General features: G+C 40.3%; 1 protein-coding gene across 1 annotated transcript in view; it reads right to left on the bottom strand.

Moving 5' to 3' along the window:
- Positions 1–15,549, bottom strand: part of LOC126299089 (glutamate receptor-interacting protein 1) — a 538,481-nt gene extending 522,932 nt beyond the window's left edge. The window contains exons 1-2 of the mRNA XM_049990762.1: positions 15,491–15,549; positions 11,147–11,212 (exon numbers count right to left, since the gene is read on the bottom strand). Coding sequence (XP_049846719.1) covers positions 11,147–11,195 — 49 coding nt within the window. The 5' untranslated portion in view covers positions 11,196–11,212; positions 15,491–15,549. The remainder of the gene's footprint in view (positions 1–11,146; positions 11,213–15,490) is intronic.
- Positions 15,550–23,559: the final 8,010 nt, after the last annotated feature.

Raw genomic sequence — 23,559 nt, forward strand, 5'->3', positions numbered from 1 at the left:
ATTTCCTCCTTCGCTTCCACTTCTCTCTCCATCAACTCCTGCCACCACTTACTCTCCACCTCTTCTTCCTCCCTCTTTCTGTCCATCCCCTTCTTCCCCATCTCTATGTCCATTTACTTCCCCCCTCCCTGTTGCGTCCAGGAATCCTGCATACTCGGTTCGCTAGACAAACAATTAAACAACTCGTAGTAATGAGTTTTATTACAAGTAGACAAATACAGTACTTAACTTTCATAGGTCTGACGCAAGCAAAGGGCGACGTACAAAACAATGTCTTTTTCAGAATAGACAAACACAAGTCTGTGCTACATAGAAAGTACTAATGATAGATGCTACGATGCGTCAATAACGAAGTGGCTAACGTTGAATCTGCTATCGAAGTGGGCTGCCACCAGTCGGGAGCGGCGTTTATGTCATCTTTGTCTACGGGCCACTGTTATCGCGTTGTCGTCCTGGAGGGAGGTCGATCAGCGAGCGATCAGCTCACTTCTTCTCCCAACTGACGTGCCGGCGCTGACTTTACGCCGTAACACTCCCTGTTTATTTCTTCTTCCCCCTCTCTCCAACGATGAACGCTATTTTTTGTTATTGCCAACGAAACCTTGATTGGGAGCTGAGGTAACTAAAAATGAATGGATAAATCGGTTGAGATCATTGTTATATGGGGTATGAGAGACCTCTCCTCCTCCATAGTTTCAATCGGCAAACAGGAAGGTTTACGCGAGAGCTGTAGTTTGTCTGTTTGTTTAACACCTACAGCACGGTGCCCGTACACCATACAGGCGCGGCCGCCCTGAAGTTGGCGACGGCGCCCGTATATCGTACGGGGAGCCTTTATTTGGCTCCGTAAGCGCGTTTAGCGGGTCGCAGAAGCAGTTTCGTCAACTAATGTGGAGGTAGTTCTTTCTTCTTCCGCAAGAGGCTAGCACTTACCAGCTATCTCATCCTGAGAGTGGTTGTGAGCACTTCAAGACGAAGTTATCTGCAGTTCATTCACAGGTGTTTACGATCGTGAAAATCGCGCGCAGCGAGTTGACAGAGGCAGATCTTAGATATTGTTTATGTAGATGCGGGATCTGAAATTGACGATTCTGACAAAGAGGATTCGTACTCTCCAGACGAAAGTACAAGTGATGATTCAGGTATGTATGTGTCTCAACTGTTTATAAAGTGAAGAGTTCATTACCGCATTTTGTATTGTGAGTAGTGTTGATTACTTCACTTGCATTTAGTACATCTTAGTACCAATCTTAGCACTATTTTTTTTTTCTTTGCAGACAGTGGTACAGACCGCCAGTCACCATCTGTGGTATCGGATCGTGTGTGCCTCACTGAGCACAAAGAGCAGGACTGGTCGGAACTAGACGATCAGCCAGCACTGCGAGATTTCCAGGAAGCAGTCGGCGTAGCATCGCATTTCAGCTGCCACTGAGGAGCCTCAATATTTTAGTTATGTCTTTGATGACGACATTATCCGGCTCATCAAAAGTGAAACGAATCGGTACGCTGGTAACGTTATTACGGCAATGAAACGCAAAAGTAGCCTGAAAATAAACTGTTTGGCATAAGTGGTCTGCAGTAAAATTGCAAGAGATTTACTAGTTTTTCAGTATTATTTTGCATATGTGTGTCGTGAAATTGCCGAAAATCAGTGATTATTGGTCAACAGATCCGTTTTGCAGACAGGATTTGCGAGTAAATTGCTGAGTCGCGATCGATTTTGCGCTATATTGTCGATGTTACACTTGAATGACAATGCTACGTTCATTAGCAGAGGCGACGAAAGGCACGACCCACTTAACAAAGTGAGACCTTTTTTTTTATTTCTTTGTGAATAAAAGCAAATGTAGTTTTCATCCGTGCATGAATCTGACAATAGATGAGGCAATGCGTCCCTCTCGTGGTAGAATAGACTTCAGAGTATACATGAAAACCAAACCCAATAAATATGGAATAAAACTGTATGCTCTCTGCGATTCATCAACTGGTTATATACTAAACTGTGATGTATATACAGGTTCTGCAGGGAATGTTTACAATAGTATCCAGGGCCTTGTAAAATGGTTGTGTTCACAGTACTTTGGCAAAGGACATTGCATTTATATGGATAGGTACTACACCAGTCCATCTCTTTTGGACATTTTGTGGGAAAAAAAACTCTTGGACTGGAAACTGTAATGAAAAACAGGAAAGGTTTGCCACGAATATTCAAAATACTGAAACTAAAAAAAGATCAGATAGTTTTTCAAAGGAAACACCGTCTCTTGGCAGTGAAGTGGAAGTCAAAACGAGATGTTTTTTGTCTTTCCACAAAGCATAAGTCTACCAGCACTAGTATTCAAGTGAGGACCAAACATACAATAGCAAAAATTGTAAAGCCAGACGTTATCATTGATTACAGTAAGAATAAAGCTGGGGTTGACAGAGCAGATCAGTTCCCGAGCTATTATCCGTTTTTCCGAAAAACTTTGAAGTGGTGGAAAAAGCTGTTTTTCCACATGTTTATCATGTCAATTGTCAACAGTGTTATTTTATATAAAGAGAATTCTAGGAAGAATGTATCCCTAGTAGACTTTATTTACAAAGCGTGGAAGAAATTGGCTGAGAAGGGCGGAAATATTTTTCAGCAAAAGGCCGCTTCATCCTCACAAATTGAGAGGACATTTGCAAGGCACTTTCCAGAGAAGGCCCCACCCACTGCAAACAAGGTGAATACTACTAGGTACTGCAAAGTATGTTCAGACACGGGGAAGAAAGAGACGGGTAAGCGCATCAGGAGGGAAGTAGATGGTGGTACAAGGACTGTGGCGTTGGCCTTTGCGTCCCACAGTGTTTCTAGGATTTTCATGCAAAGGCTAACTACATCTGAACTATTAAAATACTCTAGTTTACATGTACCTGCAGTTAGACATTCCAGTGATATTTTTTTAAAATTTAGATTCAGCATAATGGCATTACTCAAGAGAGAGATCACGTAAAACTTTTTTGTCCTTAATTATAACACCCATTTTTATTTTATACTGTAAAATGAACTCACATTCATGTAAAGCTCTTACTTTTTCCTTTTAAGCGATGCAAGAACCATATTCCTATCATTTTTCTGTTCTCTGCAATCTAATTCCAAACATCCATTAAATATGCCAGTTCACAGGTAAGTGCCGGATGTAAAGAGGGCAGTGTTGAAAGTGTTAAATGCCTTGCTGTCGTAATTAAAACTGATTGCCAGGAAGAAAACGAAACCGTACATTTTCACACTACAGCATTTTCTTTCTTGCAGTCTTTTTTAACAGAAAATTGTCAAGAACTTTTCGAGATGTTTGGTAATACCGTTAAACAACGACTAACCATTTACGTATAGTAGTACAGATGATCTGTTCCGTAAGATTCCCGTGTCTGTTTTATGTTCATTGAGCGTGTCAGCTTCTTTTCTGTTTTTCCAGGTGACAAACCATCTGTGAAAATCGAGTGTCTCAGGAGGTTTGAAATAACGATAACCAAATTTTTGCCTTATACTGGCTGTGATGGTCGCCTCGTACGAATGCAAACCGACTGCAGCACACTGATACTGCGTTTACACTGTCCGTGGATTTTTTCCATATATTGGTGAAGAGGAGGATAAAGGCAAAACTCCAGAGCTAGTTGCTGCCTGATGGCTATGCGTCTGTTCACATCGACTTCTAGACAGCACAGTTCATCAAGATGTAAGGAGCTGAATTATCTCCCCTTGCCATTTAGATCAGTCTTCTTAATAATTTTCATTTCAAAACTTCATCATAAATGCTAAAATGTAATTTTGAATGTTTAGACGATGATGTCGCATGTAAGGTTCGCATCATTAGCAAATATTGCATACATCAGTTCACAGACGAATTTGGAGACTGCAGTTAGGCAAACCGAGTGGCGGAAGTACTTAGCGCAGTTGTACACAAAACATTACGCACCTTCAACAGGCATCAGCTCGCCTGTAGTCTTAATAATGGCCTCCTGCGACGAAAAGAGCCCCAGGGTTCTTCAGATATACCATATCTATCTGAAGTTACTTACTGATGATTTGATCGCGAAGAGCTACCAAACTACAGTGATACTGATTGCTACTTTTCACTCGTAGTTCCAAATTATCTCAGACAAATTATATCCGATTAAGATGGCTGATATAGTGAGCCAATCGAGGCACGCTAAGATGACTTAGTGTTCGTGAAACCAAGAACGTATGCCTGCAGCGCTGTGAACATGACAGTTACATTGGGAGACTTTAGTGTCCATTGCATATTTATCATGAAGGTGTAGAAGAAAGGGCAACACAAAATGTTGAAATAAATATCCTGGTTAATGTTCACGGCAATCGGGAGAAGTCAAACGCCACATTAGTCCGTCGAAGGACTTGATGTCTTTGATAATTTGAAACAGGCAAAATCGGAACTTGTCGGACCACACAACACGGCATCAGTCAGTTAATGAAGCTATGGGGGCATGTTGGAGTTAAGTAATGATGAATCCCAACTTTTGCAACTGGTAGGTCATTGCTGTCCTTACTGTTGATCATCAGTTATTAGCAAACCGTATTTAGAATCAATAAATATGTTCAACAACGATGCACACCGAGAATAAATGTGTGAACAAATGAGGACTAAAAGCATGTTTATCACATAGCCTGAAATTTCCTTATTTTATCATCCATGAAGATTTGTTTACTTCTGTAATGCGTACACTGCACAATAAGTAGTGTTGCCAAGGACTCCTGTCCATTCAGAAATGTGGTCATTATGAATAATTCTGCCGGATATAGGCAATGAAAATAGAACTCGCCAGTTGGATATTAACACCAGTACCGCCCATCGTGCTGCAGTAAATAGAGACTTTCGTTTTCCAACATAGCGTGCTGTGTAACTAATACTCAGGGAGGTGAATTAAAGTGTTTCCTACCTTCCTGTTACAGAGATGGTACTTAGCGCCACTCTGCAAAGAGAAATATGTGATAATCTTTTACGGCAAGCATTCGTAGGCTCTTTCATAGTCCGCTTCATACTATACTTCGACAGATTGTTACGTCATGTTGCTTTCACCACTGATCTACGTTGCACTAATGCATGATTATACACTGGAGCGCCAAATGGTATAGGCATGCATATTCAAAGACAGAGATATGTAAACAGGCATAATATGGCTCTGCTGTCGGCAACGCTTATATGAGGCAACAAATGTATGGCGCAGTAGTTAGATCGGTTACTGCTGCCACAATGACAGGTTATCAAGATTTAAATGAGTCTGAACGTGGTGTTATAGTCGGCGCACAAGCAATGGGACACACATCTCCGACATCATTGCGGCCAGAAAAAGATCCTGCAACAACGGGACCAACGGCGACTGACTTAAGAGAATCGTTGAACGTAATAGAAGTGTAGCCCTTCCGCAAATAGCTGCAGATTTCAATGCTGGGTCATGAAGTGTCAGCGTGCGAACCATTCAACGAAACATCATATATATGGGCTTTCAGAGTAGAAGAATCACTCGTGTACCCTTGATGACTGTACCACACAAAGCTTTACACCGCGCCAGGGCCCTTCGACACAGACATTGGACCGTTGTTGTCTGGAAATACACTCCTGGAAATTGAAATAAGAACACCGTGAATTCATTGTCCCAGGAAGGGGAAACTTGACTGACACATTCCTGGGGTCAGATACATCACATGATCACACGGACAGAACCACAGGCACATAGACACAGGCAACAGAGCATGCACAATGTCGGCACTAGTACATTGTATATCCACCTTTCGCAGCAATGCAGGCTGCTATTCCCCCATGGAAACGATCGTAGAGATTGTGGATGTAGTCCTGTGGAACGGCTTGCCATGCCATTTCCACCTGGCGCCTCAGTTGGACCAGAGTTCGTGCTGGACGTGCAGACCGCGTGAGACGACGCTTCATCCAGTCCCAAACATGCTCAATGGGGGACAGATCCGGAGATCTTGCTGGCCAGGGTAGTTGACTTACACCTTCTAGAGCACGTTGGGTGGCACGAGATACATGCGGACGTGCATTGTCCTGTTGGAACATCAAGTTCCCTTGCCGGTCTAGGAATGGTAGAACGATGGGTTCGATGACGGTTTGGATGTACCGTGCACTATTCAGTGTCCCCTCGACGATCACCAGAGGTGTACGGCCAGTGTAGGAGATCGCTCCCCACACCATGATGCCGGGTGTTGGCCCTGTGTGCCTCGGTCGTATGCAGTCCTGATTGTGGCGCTCACCTGCACGGCGCCAAACACGCATACGACCATCATTGGCACCAAGGCAGAAGCGACTCTCATCGCTGAAGACGACACGTCTCCATTCGTCCCTCTATTCACGCCTGTCGCGACACCACTGGAGGCGGGCTGCACGATGTTGGGGCGTGAGCGGAAGACGGCCTAACGGTGTGCGGGACCGTAACCCAGCTTCATGGAGACGGTTGCGAATGGTCCTCGCCGATACCCCAGGAGCAACAGTGTCCCTAATTTGCTGGGAAGTGGCGGTGCGGTCCCCTACGGCACTGCGTAGGATCCTACGGTCTTGGCGTGCATCCGTGCGTCGCTGCGGTCCGGTCCCAGGTCGACGGGCACGTGCACCTTCCGCCGACCACTGGCGACAACATCGATGTACTGTGGAGACCTCACGCCCCACGTGTTGAGCAATTCGGCGGTACGTCCACCCGGCCTCCCCCATGCCCACTATACGCCCTCGCTCAAGTCCGTCAACTGCACGTACGGTTCACGTCCACGCTGTCGCGGCATGCTACCAGTGTTAAAGACTGCGATGGAACTCCGTATGCCACGGCAAACTGGCTGACACTGACGGCGGCGGTGCACAAATGCTGCGCAGCTAGCGCCATTCGACGGCCAACACCGAGGTTCCTGGTGTGTCCGCTGTGCCGTGCGTGTGATCATTGCTTGTACAGCCCTCTCGCAGTGTCCGGAGCAAGTATGGTGGGTCTGACACACCGGTGTCAATGTGTTCTTTTTTCCATTTCCAGGAGTTTATGTTGCGTGGTTGGACGAGTCTCGTTTCAAATTGTATCCAACGGATGGCTGTGTACGGTTATAGACATAACCTCATGAATTCTTGGACCCTGCATGTCAGCAGGGGACTGTTCAAGCTGGTGGATGGCCTGTAATGGTGAGGGGTGTGCATATCTGGAATGCTTTGCAACGTTCTGTTCAGAAGAGATCTCCAGCCCCTCATACTTGATTTATGGACATCCCTGCAGGATTCATGGTGTCAATTCGCTCCAGCACTACTTCAGACATTTTTGAGTCCATGCCACGTCGCGTCCGAAAGAACAGACACCATATCCATATACGTATATAGTTCTGGCAATACCGGCCATGACCTCCTTCTTCTGAGCAGATGCACATATACTCCCCGAACTCTTACGGGATTTGGTAAGAATGTCTTCCACGAGTAATGAATGTGTTGAGGTGGGACACTACGAATGTAGTGTGTGGACATACAAGGTGAGAATGTGGGTCTCGCGTGAGGCGTGTGCGAGATAGTCCCTGCAGTCGCACTATCCTCTGTGCTCTCGGTGGCTCAATCTGGATAGAGCGTCTGCCATGTAAGCAGGAAATCCTGGGTTCAAGTTCCGGTCGGGGCACACATTTTCACCTGTCTCCTTTGATATATATTAACGCCCGCCAGCAGATTAAGGTATTACCATAATTCTAATTTTATTAAATTTATGGAACTCTGGTCTGTTGCTCACAACGCTTCTCTTGATTCAACATTGAGTACGTCACATAAACTGACAGCCTACGATGTTCATCTTAGGCTTCCATTGTGTTAGTAAATTCTACAGTGTGCCTGCACACATAATGATTGTTTGTGGTGATCATTTTATGGTATAGTTATTCACTGTATGCCAGATATGGTAGTTCTACCTCTGCTAGACACTCTATAACAATGTTCTCATTCATTCATTGTGACACCTTCTATATATAACCAAGTTTAAAATATTTCGACGATGATTTCGTTTACAGAAGTCTGATTATGCTTAAAATGCAAGTAACACAATTTACAATTTCAATAATTTTTAACTTCTAAAAAAAATTAACATTTTTAATCCTACATCGTATTGGTATAATGTCACCTACTTTTTGGTTCACTATATTTTTCATCCATTAGGTATATATATATTTAAAATGGCGGAACTTTGATTTTAACAGAAATCTGTGACTTCTAAACGTCCTTCCGAAGATGAGCCTGGAAAGTGTCGAAAACTAGTTTACGAAAATTAAAAAATATTCCGTAAGTGATTTGTAGCTGTTGACTCTATTAATATACAGTCATGGTGTTCAAAAGTATTCGTAATGGATAAATTTAATCATCTATTTCTTATTTATTTAGTTTAAATTACGTTGTGAGCAATTTCATTATACTAATTTATTTATGGAATTGAAAGAATTTCTGATGACTCATAAAGCAAAAGGAACTTGAAAGGATACTAATTGATTATGTCAGAGTCAGATATTTGCTGCAGGTGTGTTCTAACACTGAGGATAACGATTGCTCTAAATCATTAATGCAGACTTCGGTGGTATCCTACACTGCCTTTGCAGCAGTGCTATTACAAACTTCGGTTTCCACGATAGTGAACATGATTTTCTACCTCAAAATTACTATCTGACAAACTCTGTCGCTACAGGAGCGTCGTCTCATATTCATAACTGCTGAGACGAGATCAGTTCTATGATTTGCAGAACTTAAGTACAAGTCCATCCGTTTACGTCAGCACATGCAAACGGGTTTCTAAAGGAGATGTTCACATTGAAATCTATGAGTGATGACTCACAGTGGCTGATGTTAGGTGCCTATCTTCAAGCTACAAATACTCATATTTGCTTTGTGTTCAGTCATCAATTCTGGCCAAATATCTAAGTTATTAAAGTAATTGCCTGTTATCGATATTAACAGACATTTCGAAGATGCCGTATTAATAACGAACATATCGTGATTACTTGGTAAGTTTTGCTAATACTGAATCTTTCAAGTCTCGTGTATACCGAAATTTTATTGCGCCATCTCAGCAATTAGTCACATGTGTATAAAATTACTGTTTCCCTGTGGTCACAACTGCAGATTTTCTTTTGTTACATCCTTTTCAAACTTATGTGAGGAACAACTGTTTCACATAGAAACCTGTTTCAATTACCGTACTGTTAGCTTACAGTTATTAGCAATGAGATGCACGTCGAATTAGTTCATACATCAAAGTTTACGTCTCAACGAGAGTGGTCAGTAAAAAGTTTTATAATACATATTCTAGATTAACAAAAATCTAAAGGTTTCGTTGAGCATCTGAGGATCTGTTCGCGTAGAGCTGAAATTCTTCCTTCGACACACATAAAGGATTCGTTCGTTTCATTTCCTCAAAGAAATCAATAAACACACTTTGAAGGCAGATATAGCACAACTGGTATTCTAAAGAAAGCGAAATATTTGGTTCCATACGTTGGCGTCGGCAGTCAATACGGGCGACGCAGCTGGGATCAAGAGAATAAATCCTCCAGCAGGAAGCAGGCGCAGCATCCCTGTTAACAGGGAGTCCTCCTAAAAATAAAACTGCTATAGAATCCCCAAACAGTCTGTAGCTACGACGACGGAAACATTCACGACCTCCGTACACTCGCGGTCAACGAGCTTATGTTCCCGCTTTTTACAAAGTTCGGTGTACGTAAATAAACCTCGAAAATAAATGTTGGGCGCTCATGTAAACTACCATAATTCTTCCACGAGGCCGTTTCCTCCGGTACGTTCTTCATAAAATTGCACTTCCTTCGCACAATTTCCGTCGTTTCCGCTTTGTATTGTTTCCGCTTGTGTATTGCGAACAAGCCAGAGTTTCAATTACACTAATGATCATTGTTAAAGTATATCGTTATTTTGCTAAGTCAAGTGATTCAGTATTGTAAGTTTTCATTAACAGTGTGTAATTAAATTCTTGTTGTTGATTGACAGAAAGATCAGCTGATATTGAAGCTGTGCTGCAGTAAATGTGTTAAACTGACTTATAAGTAACCTGATTCAAGATCGTGGAGAGTATTCCACTTTTAAAACTGTAATGACCGGTGACTTTAGAACTGTATGTACAATACCGGTATCTCGGACTCAAAACTCTCGCATACTTAGATTCCTCTTTTGTTTTTCAGGATAATCTGAATGGGACAATTACAGATGAACTAAAATGCAGGCGTGTAGTATGTACAGGGGTGGTACCTAACGCAGGCAGGAGAGCTATGATTTTCGAGTTTCTGTCCAGAAGTACTTGTCTTAGAAAAGGCATGATGAAATTCATCTCCGATATATCATCTCAAGGAACCAAATGGATAATATCTGAAACAACACCATCTTCCTAAACCAGTCCAATCAGATCTTAGAATTGTTCTTTAAGCAAGATCACCGCTGGTTTCTCCTTTAATTTTACTGCTACTGAGGTAATGTTTTCTTCAGTCCGTCATCTACCTTTCCTCGAGTGCCACGTGCCTAGGAGATGGGGTTTTGATACCATTCAGTGTTGCTCCACTCATCGACCCACGTCTTTGTTGTTTCCAGTGAACTTCGGTTCGTGTTTAGATAAACATGTAGCCTTCCTATAAACTCAGGATAACACGTCAGAGTGTTGAACATGATTTCATATTCCAACGACCTCAGTTTGGCGTTCTTCTTCCTTACAGTATTAAATGATTATCATTCTCGTTTGAATTACATGTAAGTCGCTCATTGTACTATTTTTCTATTATCGACACATTAGAGTTTATGAATGATTTGTATATTAGAATGTCTTGTAATTGTAATCAGTTTTACTTCTTAAACATAGTTTTATATACTATGAATAAAACAGATCTGCTGTACGACACTGCATAGCTGTTTTTCAATTTTTCCAAAAGACTCACAGATTTTGGCAGCAAACGCGAATGAGGGAAATGTAATTCGAAAGACGGAACAATTAAAATCTTTGTTTCGAGCCCATTATTGATGCCCTTAATTTTCATTTCAGATGAAAATATCATCATATAGCTTTAAAACAGTACTGTTTGTTATGGTTGGGTATATTAATCTGCTATGCACTTAAATTGTTATTACAGATAAATGCTATTATGATGACTTACCTGCGCCTGCCGTCTGTGGTTTCCTGAACATCCTCCAAAGCTTCATCATAGGAGAACCCGTGAGTCCTGCAACAAAAGGAGGGACTGTTACAATTCCTTGGCGCTCACATTCAGGTTTTAGTGCCACGTATTTTAACTTCTGATTAATGGCAACTACGTAGGTTCAATTAGTGGCGCCTTCTTTGTATCAATTTCGAAACACAAGAAGTCCTCTCAGTGGAAACTCACACGCCGGTGGCTCGAAGCCAACAAAAGAAACTTCCAGCTCGTGAATACTAAAAAACGGTGCTGCTTATTTGAAATTCGGTTAGACAGTGACGTAGGAATATCTTCTCTTGCCACCGGTTGCGACAGAAATGTTAATTACATGTAACTGGTGCAAAAGACTGTATAAGTGGCGCGAAAGAGTACGGTTAGCAACAAAACCATGTAGAAAGTAAGTTTCCAACTACTGACAATACAACGGTCTCGTTGGTTGAGGCAGTATCGTAATAGAGAAATTAACAATTTTACGTTCAAGACGGTCTTTATGAAGTGTTATTTTAGCTACGTTTTCAGAGCCATTGCAAGCTGCCTGGAAGCTCAGTTCGCATTTCATGAAAACAAGAAACAGTATGTTCGGTAATTACGTAGTCTCCCGACTTATTACGTAAGCAACAAGGCGTGAAAATGTATATGTTCCATAATACTGATTTTTTGGAAGGAATGACTTGTGTACATTCAAGGTATACTACCTTTATTACTCAGTGTTTCATGACGCACTGGTTAATTCGGGACGAACGGCGTTCCATCCTGCATTTGGTTTTTCCAGGATGGTTTCATCAAGGTGACGTTTGATTCCTTCTCCATCCCGGAATTAGTTCTCTGTTTATAATGAAGTCGATCCACAGCGGATGTTAATCTCTAAGCTTTCTTCCTCTCTCTCTCTCTCAAGGTAGTGGTTAATCTAATGTGAAGTAAAAAGGTAGGCAATGATCATTCTCCGCGTAGTTTCAAATGTCACACGCACCCCGATAATGGACAGATGGGCACATAAACCATGATTCGTTGTTGTTTTAGCCGATCTGCACATTGTAATGAAGAAATTTTCCCTACAAGCAGACGTGGAGTTTGAGATACACAACTACCGATACACACCACGCTTATAATGTTAAAGAGATCAATAGCTGTAAAAGATCTGTCCGTATCTGATACTGAACTTGTAAGTAACAAGCGACAATATTCTTCGGTCATAAATGAGAAAGGTGTTTTTAAATCAGTGCTGGTATGCCGCCATTCATGTGTGGAGCAACTTACAGCATTGTGATGCCTGTTACTATGAGAATACGGATCTGAAGTTACATTTTATTGAGAGCTGTGTTAATGACGAAGCACTTCTATCAGACGAACCCACACCGAATGTTTGAACTAAAATAACTCTGCACCAAGTCTCACATTTCGGCTGTTTTGTTGCATCTTTTGTGTGAAATGCAGTATCTAACTCTCTGATTGATACTGATGTTATGTTTGAAACTACAAATTGAACTGGAGCAGCGCGTGTGGGCGTTTTCGTGACACGTCATACAAACGTAATGGCTGACCCGTCACAGCTCGTTCGACGCGAACGAGTTGCAGTTTATATCAGGCAATCACTTGTGGATCAGTTATGATATTACATTCACTGAAACACACGCACAGTAAGAATAATGTAATCTTAAGGTGCTGGATATCTGCTAATTTTAATAGCAGCCTTCCAGAAATAATTTGTTAGGGAGACTGAACTAATGTAGCAAGTACGTATAGTGAACTGAGCTCGATACATCTTCTTCAGTTTTACGTGTGCGTGCATGCGATGTATGAAGAGTTATTTCACAATTATATCGGTGAATAACATTTGACATTTTGTGATGGTAACTGCTAGTAGAATTTCACGATATTCCGGTACATATAAGTCACAGATTTTAAACTGGGAATGTTAAATTACGCGTAAATCCCATTGCTTAGAAAAAAGTTGTTAATAAGCCGCAAATCACAACGGAGAAAGAATCTTTCATAACAAAAGCTACTTCCACACAGATCAGAAAAACAACTACAGCACTATCGTTTGGGATTCTTAATAACTGATATATGTATTGAAATGGCTCTTTCGTGACACGTGGTACTTTGGATTTATTTAACCTACTGGTGTCTTTCGTTGCTCGAATGCAGGATTGTATCAGTTACTACGAATTTCGCACTAAAGTCATCTACAATTACACTTTTACTGTTATTCAGTCTTTTCCTTGTGCTGGATTTGTGCCACGCAGTTATCATCTCAGGACAAAACACAATCTACAGGTACTGAAATATTTCGGAGCTACATGTCTACTACTTTTCTTGAAACTGAATATGTTATCGAAGTGGAAGGACAGTAACAAACCACGCAAATGGATCTTTTAAATCCGCAATGATCGTCGCAATCTTGAACGTAGATAGAGGTACATTTTCTTATTAACCATAGATTCGTCGTCTACGCAGAAGCTGCTATCCAAGTGTGTACAGCAGACTGCTTCATCTGTCACTTTGATCTTTGCACTGGTGTTTAAGCTGGAAGGACAGTAGACGGTACTAGAATTATCAAATAAGGCATCACGTGACAGCAGTTATCTCTTAATGTCAGTTTATATTAAATTCGTTTGCAGTGTGGCATACTATCACCGAATATCTTACATTTTCAACTTGAACAAAACATTATAGGCATCAAAATTTCGCTTGATGGGACGACCAAGTAACGAAAATATTCAGATACTGAAGGTGATCTGTCTCTGCGCCGTGACGGTCAACACCTCTTTTGGGAGCAGCAGTCCCTGCATGTATCTGGTGGTCCACTCAGTTCACTGTAACGTGTAACAAGAATGTAAGTTAAATATTGAGCGTTGTTGTTTCTCGCTTTGCTCTTAACATCGAGCTAGAAGTCTGTTTCGTATTATTGGCTCTTTGGGGCGAAATCTGATTTACTTTCCTTTCAATTACATTACTGGGTCAGGTGTAAATAGCTTTCTAATGTTTACATGCATGGCCTTTTCCGGTACGTAACACTTCCGTCGTGAAGTGATAACTGACATTTTCTCAATGCTCCGGTAAAAACGTTTCTCGGCGATCATATTAACCAGACGGACGCGTGTCAACCACAGCCGCGTCTTTATTCTGATTTTAACCTAATGTCATTCAGCTGCTGAGTTAACACTTCACTGTACAACAATTACTTTGCTATCTCTGTCCTACGAAATCTGAGACAACCCCGCCTACCCACATTACTAGCGGGGAACCAAACATTCAGAGAAATGAGTCGTGAGTTCGAGAAACTCATCAGGGTGCGTGCTGGAGAAAACGGAAATGCTAACATTGACGATAACCGTGTGTATGTTCAAATGGCTCTGAGCACTATGGGACTCAACTTCTGAGGTCATCAGTCCCCTATAACTTAGAACTACTTAAACCTAACTAACCTAAGGATATCACACACATCCATGCCCGAGGCAGGATTCGAAACTGCGACCGTAGCGGTCGCGCGGTTCCCGACTGTAACGCCTAGAACCGCTCGGACAGCCCGGCCGGTTGTGTGCATGTATCCGAAATGAATTTGGTCCCGCTAATAGGACTCTGTTCAGCAGGAACTTCCGCATTCACTTCGCAAAGCCAAGACGAAAACGTAAACTGCGCATCACTATACATTATTAAGAGTTGCGGGAAAAGCTGCACGATGTTCTACAGTATCAATATTCTTTTGTCTTACAATGGAAATTAAAAAGAAAGGCGTCGTATTTTCGACGTCGAGTACTTTTTATGATGACACACTCTCTCTACTCCCTGCAGAAAATCCTCACAATTATTTAGAAACTTCAATAATAATTCATTATCAAAATGAAAAATCTGCGGTAAGTACTCTTCAAAACAATATACGACAAGCTGTACGTGGGATTTAATAGTAATTTATCGAGAACCTAGTACGCTTTGTGCAGCCCTAAACTGCATAGATGCTGTTACTTTGACAGGTGCATTATATGAGCATGATGAATTTCTATTTACGTCGGTTCCTTTGAGTGACGTTGCGCTTTGCTAGGAACGGTCTTATTAGATTGCCTCCTCCAGCCTTAGAACCAAATCAGATGACGATTTAGAGGAGGAACTAGAGGTAAACGTCGCACGAACTGTAAGAAAAAATCCGAGAACCAACCAGGTGACGGAGCCTGAACATTCGGGCTTGTAATCTGACACTTCTGAGCGGAACCACCAAACTACAATAGTAATAGCAACAAAACATTGACATGAGAACAGTTGGACCGACAGGCACGTGGTAGAGCGGGAGGAGCAACTGAGACTCACCGCAGGGCGCAGTCGTGCGAGCGCAGCGTGGGCCCCGCCGCCACTGGGGCGCCGCGCCGCGGGCCGGAAGCCGTGACAGCCGCTCTGCCGGCAGCCTTCACAACTACTCCGCTGCCACAAAAACACCACACGTGGCCTGACACACACCTCGCTAATTACACCCACCCGCTACCGGCCTGCCCACAAATTCTTCATTCCGCCCCTCACTGTGCCTTTCTTATTGCCGAGACGGGCACGACTGGACTACCGGAAGGATGCTACGACACGGCTCTACCAATCAGCGAACTCTGCCAACCACTTAGACTGAAGGAAGGTTAGGGTTTTAACGTCTGTTTGACATCTAGATCGTTAGAGACTGATGACAAAAGCGACTTGATAAGACTACGGCTGTGGCCTTTTTGAAAGAAGTAGCCCGATATTCACCTCAAATCATTCGAAAAATTCGCTGAAAGCCAAATCACGATGACGAAATGTTTTCGAAATTTGTGGTAGGGTCTTATGGGACCAACTGCTTAGGTCATCGGTCCCTAAGCCTACACACAACTATCTTACGGTATGGACAGCACTCACACCCATGCCCGAGGGAGGACTCGAACCTCCGACGGGGGGCGCCGCACGGACCATGACAAGGCGCCTGAGAGCGCGCGGTTACCCCACGCGGCCACGGTGACGAAACGGGTAATTGAATTCCACTTCTCCCAAATACGATTCCAGTAAAGTCTGAGTGTTTTGACGTCAGGAAACTCCCACCTCTCGTATCTTATCCTCGAGTGGTCTGATAATTTGTAATATTTATTCTACTTATTCGTCCGTAAGAGGTGGTTGATAACAAATTACGAAGAAAAACTTAGTTAGTGCAAAAAAGAAGAGGTCGACGGAATAAAGTGCTGCCGTACAACAGCGTATTTTGAGTTATTACATTTTATATGTTTGGTTAAATTCAAAGACATGAACATAAATACACTAGGACAAAGAAATTTATGTAGCATACAATATTCTTTAGCGGTACATTTGGTATTACTTGTTACCAGCATATTGCCCATTCAAAAACATAAAAGATCAGACTAATTCTTAATTAAATGAAGGTTAGCACTTTCTGACCCAGAACTCTTCCATTCTCGTGTAATTATGGATCGGAATCACTGGAGACATTGTTTTGAACAGTTTCTGTGAACAGGTAGTAAATAATGAGCTCACACGAATTATTTACATTTTTAACTTCCTCCTCTTCCTGATCACAAGACTGTGCACAGTTGATATTTGCGGTGTATCATGGGAAATGAGCATATGACGTTGTTGATATTAATCTGTGTGTAGGAAGTGGATGTTAAGCTCAGTGGTCTCATTGGTATATGTGTAAGATAGGTGCCAGCACCTCTCGCATCCTTCATATCCATAACAACACAAATACAACACTATGTTCTATAATCATTCATTAAAGTCACCCATAACAGATAGATATATGCAACATATCAAATAGTCTTGGACAAGCGCCAGAGGCGGAATCCTGGAAACAAAATGAGGAAGAAAAGTCTTATAAATGTATGCGTCTTTTCTCTGTTATTCTTAGTAGAAGACAGCAAAATATCATACTGTCTGTTTGGATTTGTCAGTACATCTGAATTCTTTTCAACGCCATCTAATCATCAAAAATGTGCAAAATGTCTTCCTCTTGCTTCTCGACAACTTTGAATTTCGAAGGTCATGGGATGTTGCATTCATTCTACGAACCGGTGTCAAGAGTTTGCTCGTTACCATGACAGGTTAATAAATCGTCTTTGAGTATAGATGTCTGTTGTATTAATTAAATATTTTAAATGTTCTCACAGCACAAAAATGGAAAGAATTCAAGTCAGATGAACAGGTAGGCCACGGATTTGGTCCTCCAGTACTCAACCATATCTAATGATAAGGGAAAGAACGGTTAGGGTTTAACGACCTGTCGACGTAGAAGAAAATAAATATGCGAAAACAACTACAGCCTGAATAAAACGTACCATTATCCTCGTTGCAGAGAGACGCGTTGATTCTCTGATCGGTTCGTTCATCTCGTGAATTTGTCTTCCTCTATTCCCTCTAGGTTTTCATAGAATGTAACACTGCTTTTCATGGTATCACATGTTATTTTAGGACAGAATGAGCATATTTCCTTATTTGGTATCAAAATCAAATTGCAGTCTTTATTCCTGATTGGAGCTAATATTTTTGGCGGATTCATATCTCTTTCTTTTCGAAATCTTGTAATGCCATTTCCCATTATGATTTTCGACCCAGGGAGGACATCTAGCATTACAACTGTATTATAATGCCTTAATTTAACATCTTTAGAAAAACTTTTTTATAGTGCACACACCTCACTTTTATCTATGCTCTTTTCACTTTTCAGTTCTGTTTTATTAGTTTCTTTCATCGCTTTTTGCATTTTTTTTCATCCGGATATTTAGAGCTGTCTATTTTCTTAATGTTCCCATACTTGAATTTTAAAATCCTTGGTCGTTTACTTTCACTAGTCATGTATTCTGTGTTTTAAAAAGACATTTATGGATCTGTCGCCTTTCTTTGTATTATCTAAGATTCCATCTCCTGTTACAAATCGTCTGCAAATACCAAACAATTAGTTGCTTCTTTCGATCTACCCAACTTCACGTAGTTATTAACTTTTATTTTCGTTCCTATAATTTCCAATTTGTTATAACGTTTTCCATTGCATAATGGAATAATAGTGATGATAACTCGTCTCCTTGTCTCTTAATACGATTTGGAAGATACTAGTAGTTTCTCCAAGAAGATTAGCTTTAGATGCTGTATTTGTAGGAATTTGTTTTGAGTTTTCCTATCTACTGCAAATTCCTCCATGGTTTTGAAGAGAGTCTCTGTCTGTCGAAACATAAGACTTTTTAAACTCAACAAATAATGGCAGTATCTTCTTATTTGATACATTCGTATCCTTAATTACTAGTTTAAGGTTTAGAATGTGTCCTGGGTAGTAATATGTGGTACCACTAAATATAGCTCAGTACTCTACAACTTGTTTATCCAATTCAGGATTTAATATGTCCAGAAGAGTTTCCGATAAGGCCGCTGGTAGCCGGCGCAGGATACTGGGCCGTCATCCGCAAACGCCGCCAAATGAAAATAACTTCTTACAGAGAAGCCGCAAGTCGACGCGACTCAGATTCCACTCCGATGGGTCATCGACTATAGAGATTTAAACTAATAGTCATTATCTTGTTAATTATCTTGCCCTTACAATTATGTTTAATTGTTTTCCCATGCTGAAAGGTTTCGATTCATATATGTGATGTTACTTTTAAAATTTTTATTCCAACTTTTACACAATCATGTGTTATTTACTATTGAAACTCCCCTTTTTAAAAATTACAAATTACTGTGCTGGTAAACCTCTTACGTTATTTGATTTTCAAACAGCTGAGCAAAACTCAACGTGCTCAGACATTTCTCTCTTTACTTATTCTGATCATCAATAAACTGACACACAATATTTTTAGCGCAACGCAATCTGACTTTCAGTAATCCCTACAAAAGCATGGCCCTGACTAACAATAACCTATACCTTTCATGAATCACTTACCTCACAAAAATCTTCGTTACTCGAACTACTGCAATACAGCGAGCGCCAATACCGCCAGGTAAGTAAAAGATTCTAACTACGGAAGGCACTAACTACTGATAGGCATAGTCAGCAAATGAAAAATTTTGATAGGGAATAAACAATGTATTTACCTTAATACTGTTCAAAAGTCATCATATATACATATATCAGTTCATGACATCCAGTCTCACAAATTTCCTTTTTCTGACGGACATACGTCCAGATCGTCCGCTCTCAAAACTCTGCCATCTCTCTCCCCACATATACCACTGCTGGCGGTTCACCTCCAACAGCGCAACGCTACGCGCTGTTCACATCCAACTGCCCAACACTGTAATAGCAAATTGCAACAATGCAAACCAGCCACAGGCTGCACACAGCACAATCAGTGATTTTCATACAGAGCGCTACGTGGCGTTCCAGCATAAAAACCTAAACAGCCTATTTACTCTATGTCAGGCTACGAGCCTCCTAGTAACACTCTTCACGCCTTTTAAGTGGAGCTTAAGTATGGGTTTTATTCCCACATATTGTATGTCAGTTCGTGTTTTACTACCAGACGCTCTTTTTGCCATATGAAATAATTTTAGATCATGACACAAACTTCATTTTAACTATTGAATTTAATACACCGGTTACTCATGAATCCTAGCATTAGTGCTCTCTACTGGCCTCGCTTATTTGTGTGAATACAGGACGTACCCAGGCCATTGCCAGGACTTACTGTGCACCTTGATACATAGATTCTGACGTTGATACATTTCTCAGAATATTTTAATGGTATCTTTGGCTGGTGTGCATGGCTATTAATCAAGTCAGCATTTCTATTATTCTTCCGTACCACTAAGTCTGTTGTAGAAACTGCTTCGGCTAATTGAACTTAGGTTGTCACATTACTGTTTTTCTATTTGTAACTAATCTGAAGATGGCAACGACCGAAACCGGTAATTGTTACTAGTACGGGTTATGTGGTCAAGACGGACCTATATAAATACAGTGACTTAACATGGTCGTGGACTCATTTATTGGAATATTATCACTGAATTTCTTTTCTTTGATCTTTACCATACTTAAATAGCTTTTTAAAATATGGTGCCAGTAGCTTGCAACTTTCTTCACTGTTGGCGAGTTTTCTATTTTCTTTTCCGGTGTGCAGCGACTGCGGATCGTACGAAGAAGTACTATTCTTGAATATTTCTTTTGTGTGCTGTTCTTCAGCAATAAATTGTATGATATACATTTTAATGATAGCCAACCATAGCTGCTTTTTTATATATGTTTTCTTTAGTCCTACTGGTTTCGAGAATGGCTCATTTACTAGCGCTGGCTTAATATAATCAAGCTATTATCGGTACATACATCTATATGTATACATATAACAGTGTATTATTTGGATGTACTATCTTTTTTTACTTACGCAGTAAGATAGTAAATGCCATTTTCCAAAATTAGGATTGTGTTTTCTTCTGAATCATCTGTTACCAATTAGAATTATTATTTCTTAGTTTTGTTTGTTCATTTAGGATGTGATTTTTATTTTTGTCAAATTTGATTAGATGTATATTTCGTGTACCATGCTCATATAACTTTCTTTTTCGGTTCTATGAAGACTGGTAGGTTTATTGCATATATCTATCGAAGAGTGTTGATTTTGTCGAAGTTGCATACCAGATATGGAGAGACAGTTTTCATTTTTGTTTAAATGTTCTTTGTATCTTATAGTAATTTTTCGTCCAGTTTGTGCGATGTATAACATATCACAGTCGCTGCATTTAATTTTAGGTACTCTTGATTCGTCTTGTTTCTAAAGTTTGTCTGTTTTGTGCTTTATCTTCATTATTACTTTATTCATCGTGCAGAAGCTGGGTTTTAAAATTAATCTTTTGTATTCTTCTACAGTTTCACATTGCTCTTTTTCAAAGAACCTCTGATGTGCCTAATAATTTATTCTGCTTGCTTCTTATTAAACTGATCGGTTTTCCAACTACTGGTTGCTTTCCTGCTGCTCCCGTTGTTCCAAGCTTTCTTTTTTCCGTCTCAGTGCTCCTTCATGTTTGTTATTCCACCATCTGTGCTTTCTTTGCTTGTTCTCTATAGCTATTTCAAATGCGATTTGCTTAATCATTTGTGTAAATTTATTGGCGTCAGTACTCATTTTCTTCAACATTCTTAAAAAAACTTCATTCCTTTCCCTTCAAAGTTTCGTTATTAATTCTCTTTCATGTATTGGTTTATTTCTTGAATTTATGATTTGTAATAAATCTCATGTGGATCTTAGTTAGGTAGTGATATTAATCAACCTCCATTCCCCTCTTGACACTAATGTTCTGGATTTCTAGTTAAGACATGGTGACGTGATCAATTTGAGTATCTCACAATTTGGGGTTTGGTGGGAGCCATGTTTCTTGCTTTCTACGCAGTTGTTTTGTAAGTGTGTTGTCATGATTTTGACATAAAATGACTCGCATATAACAACCAACCTTGAATGTTAGTGCCCTTGTGAGCTGGATAATTTCCAATAACTTTTCGGACTGATTTCTCATTATATAGTTGGGCATTAAAGTATCATGATTATTATGTTGTTCTTGTAAACATTCGACAGTTTGTTTTCCAGACCTTCTCAGAAGTTTTGTACTTGGTCTCGTTTCTTTTTGTTGTTTTCACTGGTTGTTGTATGATAGTTGAATTTTTAGTAATGCTAATTCTTGCATTTAATAGCTAAAACAGAGATTCTTTCATTGAAAGACTCAAAGTCAGCAACATTCCGGTATATGTTTCTGTGAACTGTGAAGGCTGGTTCTAAAATTCTGAGATTTCAGATCGAAAGCCTGTCTGCCGATTTACCTTCAAAGATTCGATATTTCTCAGTGTCCATTGTTAGGTCATTAACGTATGTTGTTTCTTGAACGGCTGTTACCAGGATATTGCTACTGTTCAAAAAGTCTATTGTTTGCTTGAGTTTCCGAACCTTGCAAAGGAAGTTAATAGTTACAGTTGCAAATTTATATTTCCTCTGTAATTTCAACTTTATATTACAAAGATTTTCAGATTCCCCAAAGTGTTTCATGTGTAATGATGCAGGCTCTCCTGAATACGAACGTCTGCTTTCACTCCTTTCAGGAATGGTGAATTGACCACCTGATTAGATTAGATTAGATTAGTTTTTCGTTCCATAGATCCGTGCTGAGGAGATCCTCGTGGATGTGGAACATATCTTTTTTAAGCTGAAGTAATAACACTAATAGTATGAGTATATACTACTAATAGTATGAGTATATACAATATATCGTTTTTAAGCTGAAATAACAATACTAATAGTATGAGTATATACATCATTTTTTAAGCTGAAATAGCAATACTAATAGTATGAGTATATACAAAACATCATTTGTTTCTATTCAAAAATTCGTCAGTAGAAGTAGTTGGCCACTAGTAAGTCTTTCAGGCTCCTTTTAAACTGATCTTTATCTGTAACAAAATTTTTTATGTTTGCTGGGAAATTATTGAAGACTATTGTTCCTGAGTAGTGGACCCCTTTTTTAACTAAAGTAAGTGCTTTTAAGTCCTTCTGCAGATCATTTTTGTTCCTGGTATTGCATGTATGAACTGAGCTGTTTGTTGGAAAAAGAGGTATATTATTTAGGACAAATTTCATTAAGGAGTAAATATACTGAGAGGCAGTAGTTAGTATACCCACTTCTTTAAAGGGGTTTCTACAGGACGTCCGTGAATTTACTTCACAAATAATACGTATTACACGCTTTTGGACTCTGAAAACTTTTGTTTGACTTCAAGATTAGCCCAAAATATTATACCATATGACATTATGGAATGAAAGTAGGCAAAGTATGCAAGCTTTTTCACTTTTATGTCGCCTATGTCTACTAACACTCGAACTGCAAATACAGATTTGTTAAGGCGTTTCTGCAGTTCTGTGTTGTGTTCCTCCCAAATGAATTTATTATCAAGATGTAATCCCGGGAATTTAAGACTGTCAACCTCGTCTATCTGCTCTTCTTCATACTTTATGCATATGCTGGGTGGAAACCTCTTACAGGTTCTGAATTGCATATAGTGAGTCTTTTCGAAGTTTAATGTCAGTGAGTTGGCTTTAAATCATTTATTAATATCCATGAAAATATGATTAGCAGATATTTCTAGAACTACACTCGACATACTATTTATTGCAATACTTGTGTCATCTGCAAACAAAACGAACTCTGCCTCTGGCAGTGAAACTGATGAGAGATCATTAATGTACACAAGAAAAAGCAATGGCACTAAGATGGATCTTTGTGGGACACCACATGTAATTTCTTCCCATTCTGATGATGACTGATGACTTAATTCCCTTGTCCCTTGCACTGACACCCTTTGTTTCCTGTTAGCGAGTTATGACTTGAACCATTTTGCAGCACTGCCCATGATAACATAAAATTCTAATTTATTTAAAAGG

This window comes from Schistocerca gregaria, chromosome X (genome assembly GCF_023897955.1).
Source record: "Schistocerca gregaria isolate iqSchGreg1 chromosome X, iqSchGreg1.2, whole genome shotgun sequence".
Taxonomy (NCBI): Eukaryota; Metazoa; Arthropoda; class Insecta; order Orthoptera; family Acrididae; genus Schistocerca; species Schistocerca gregaria.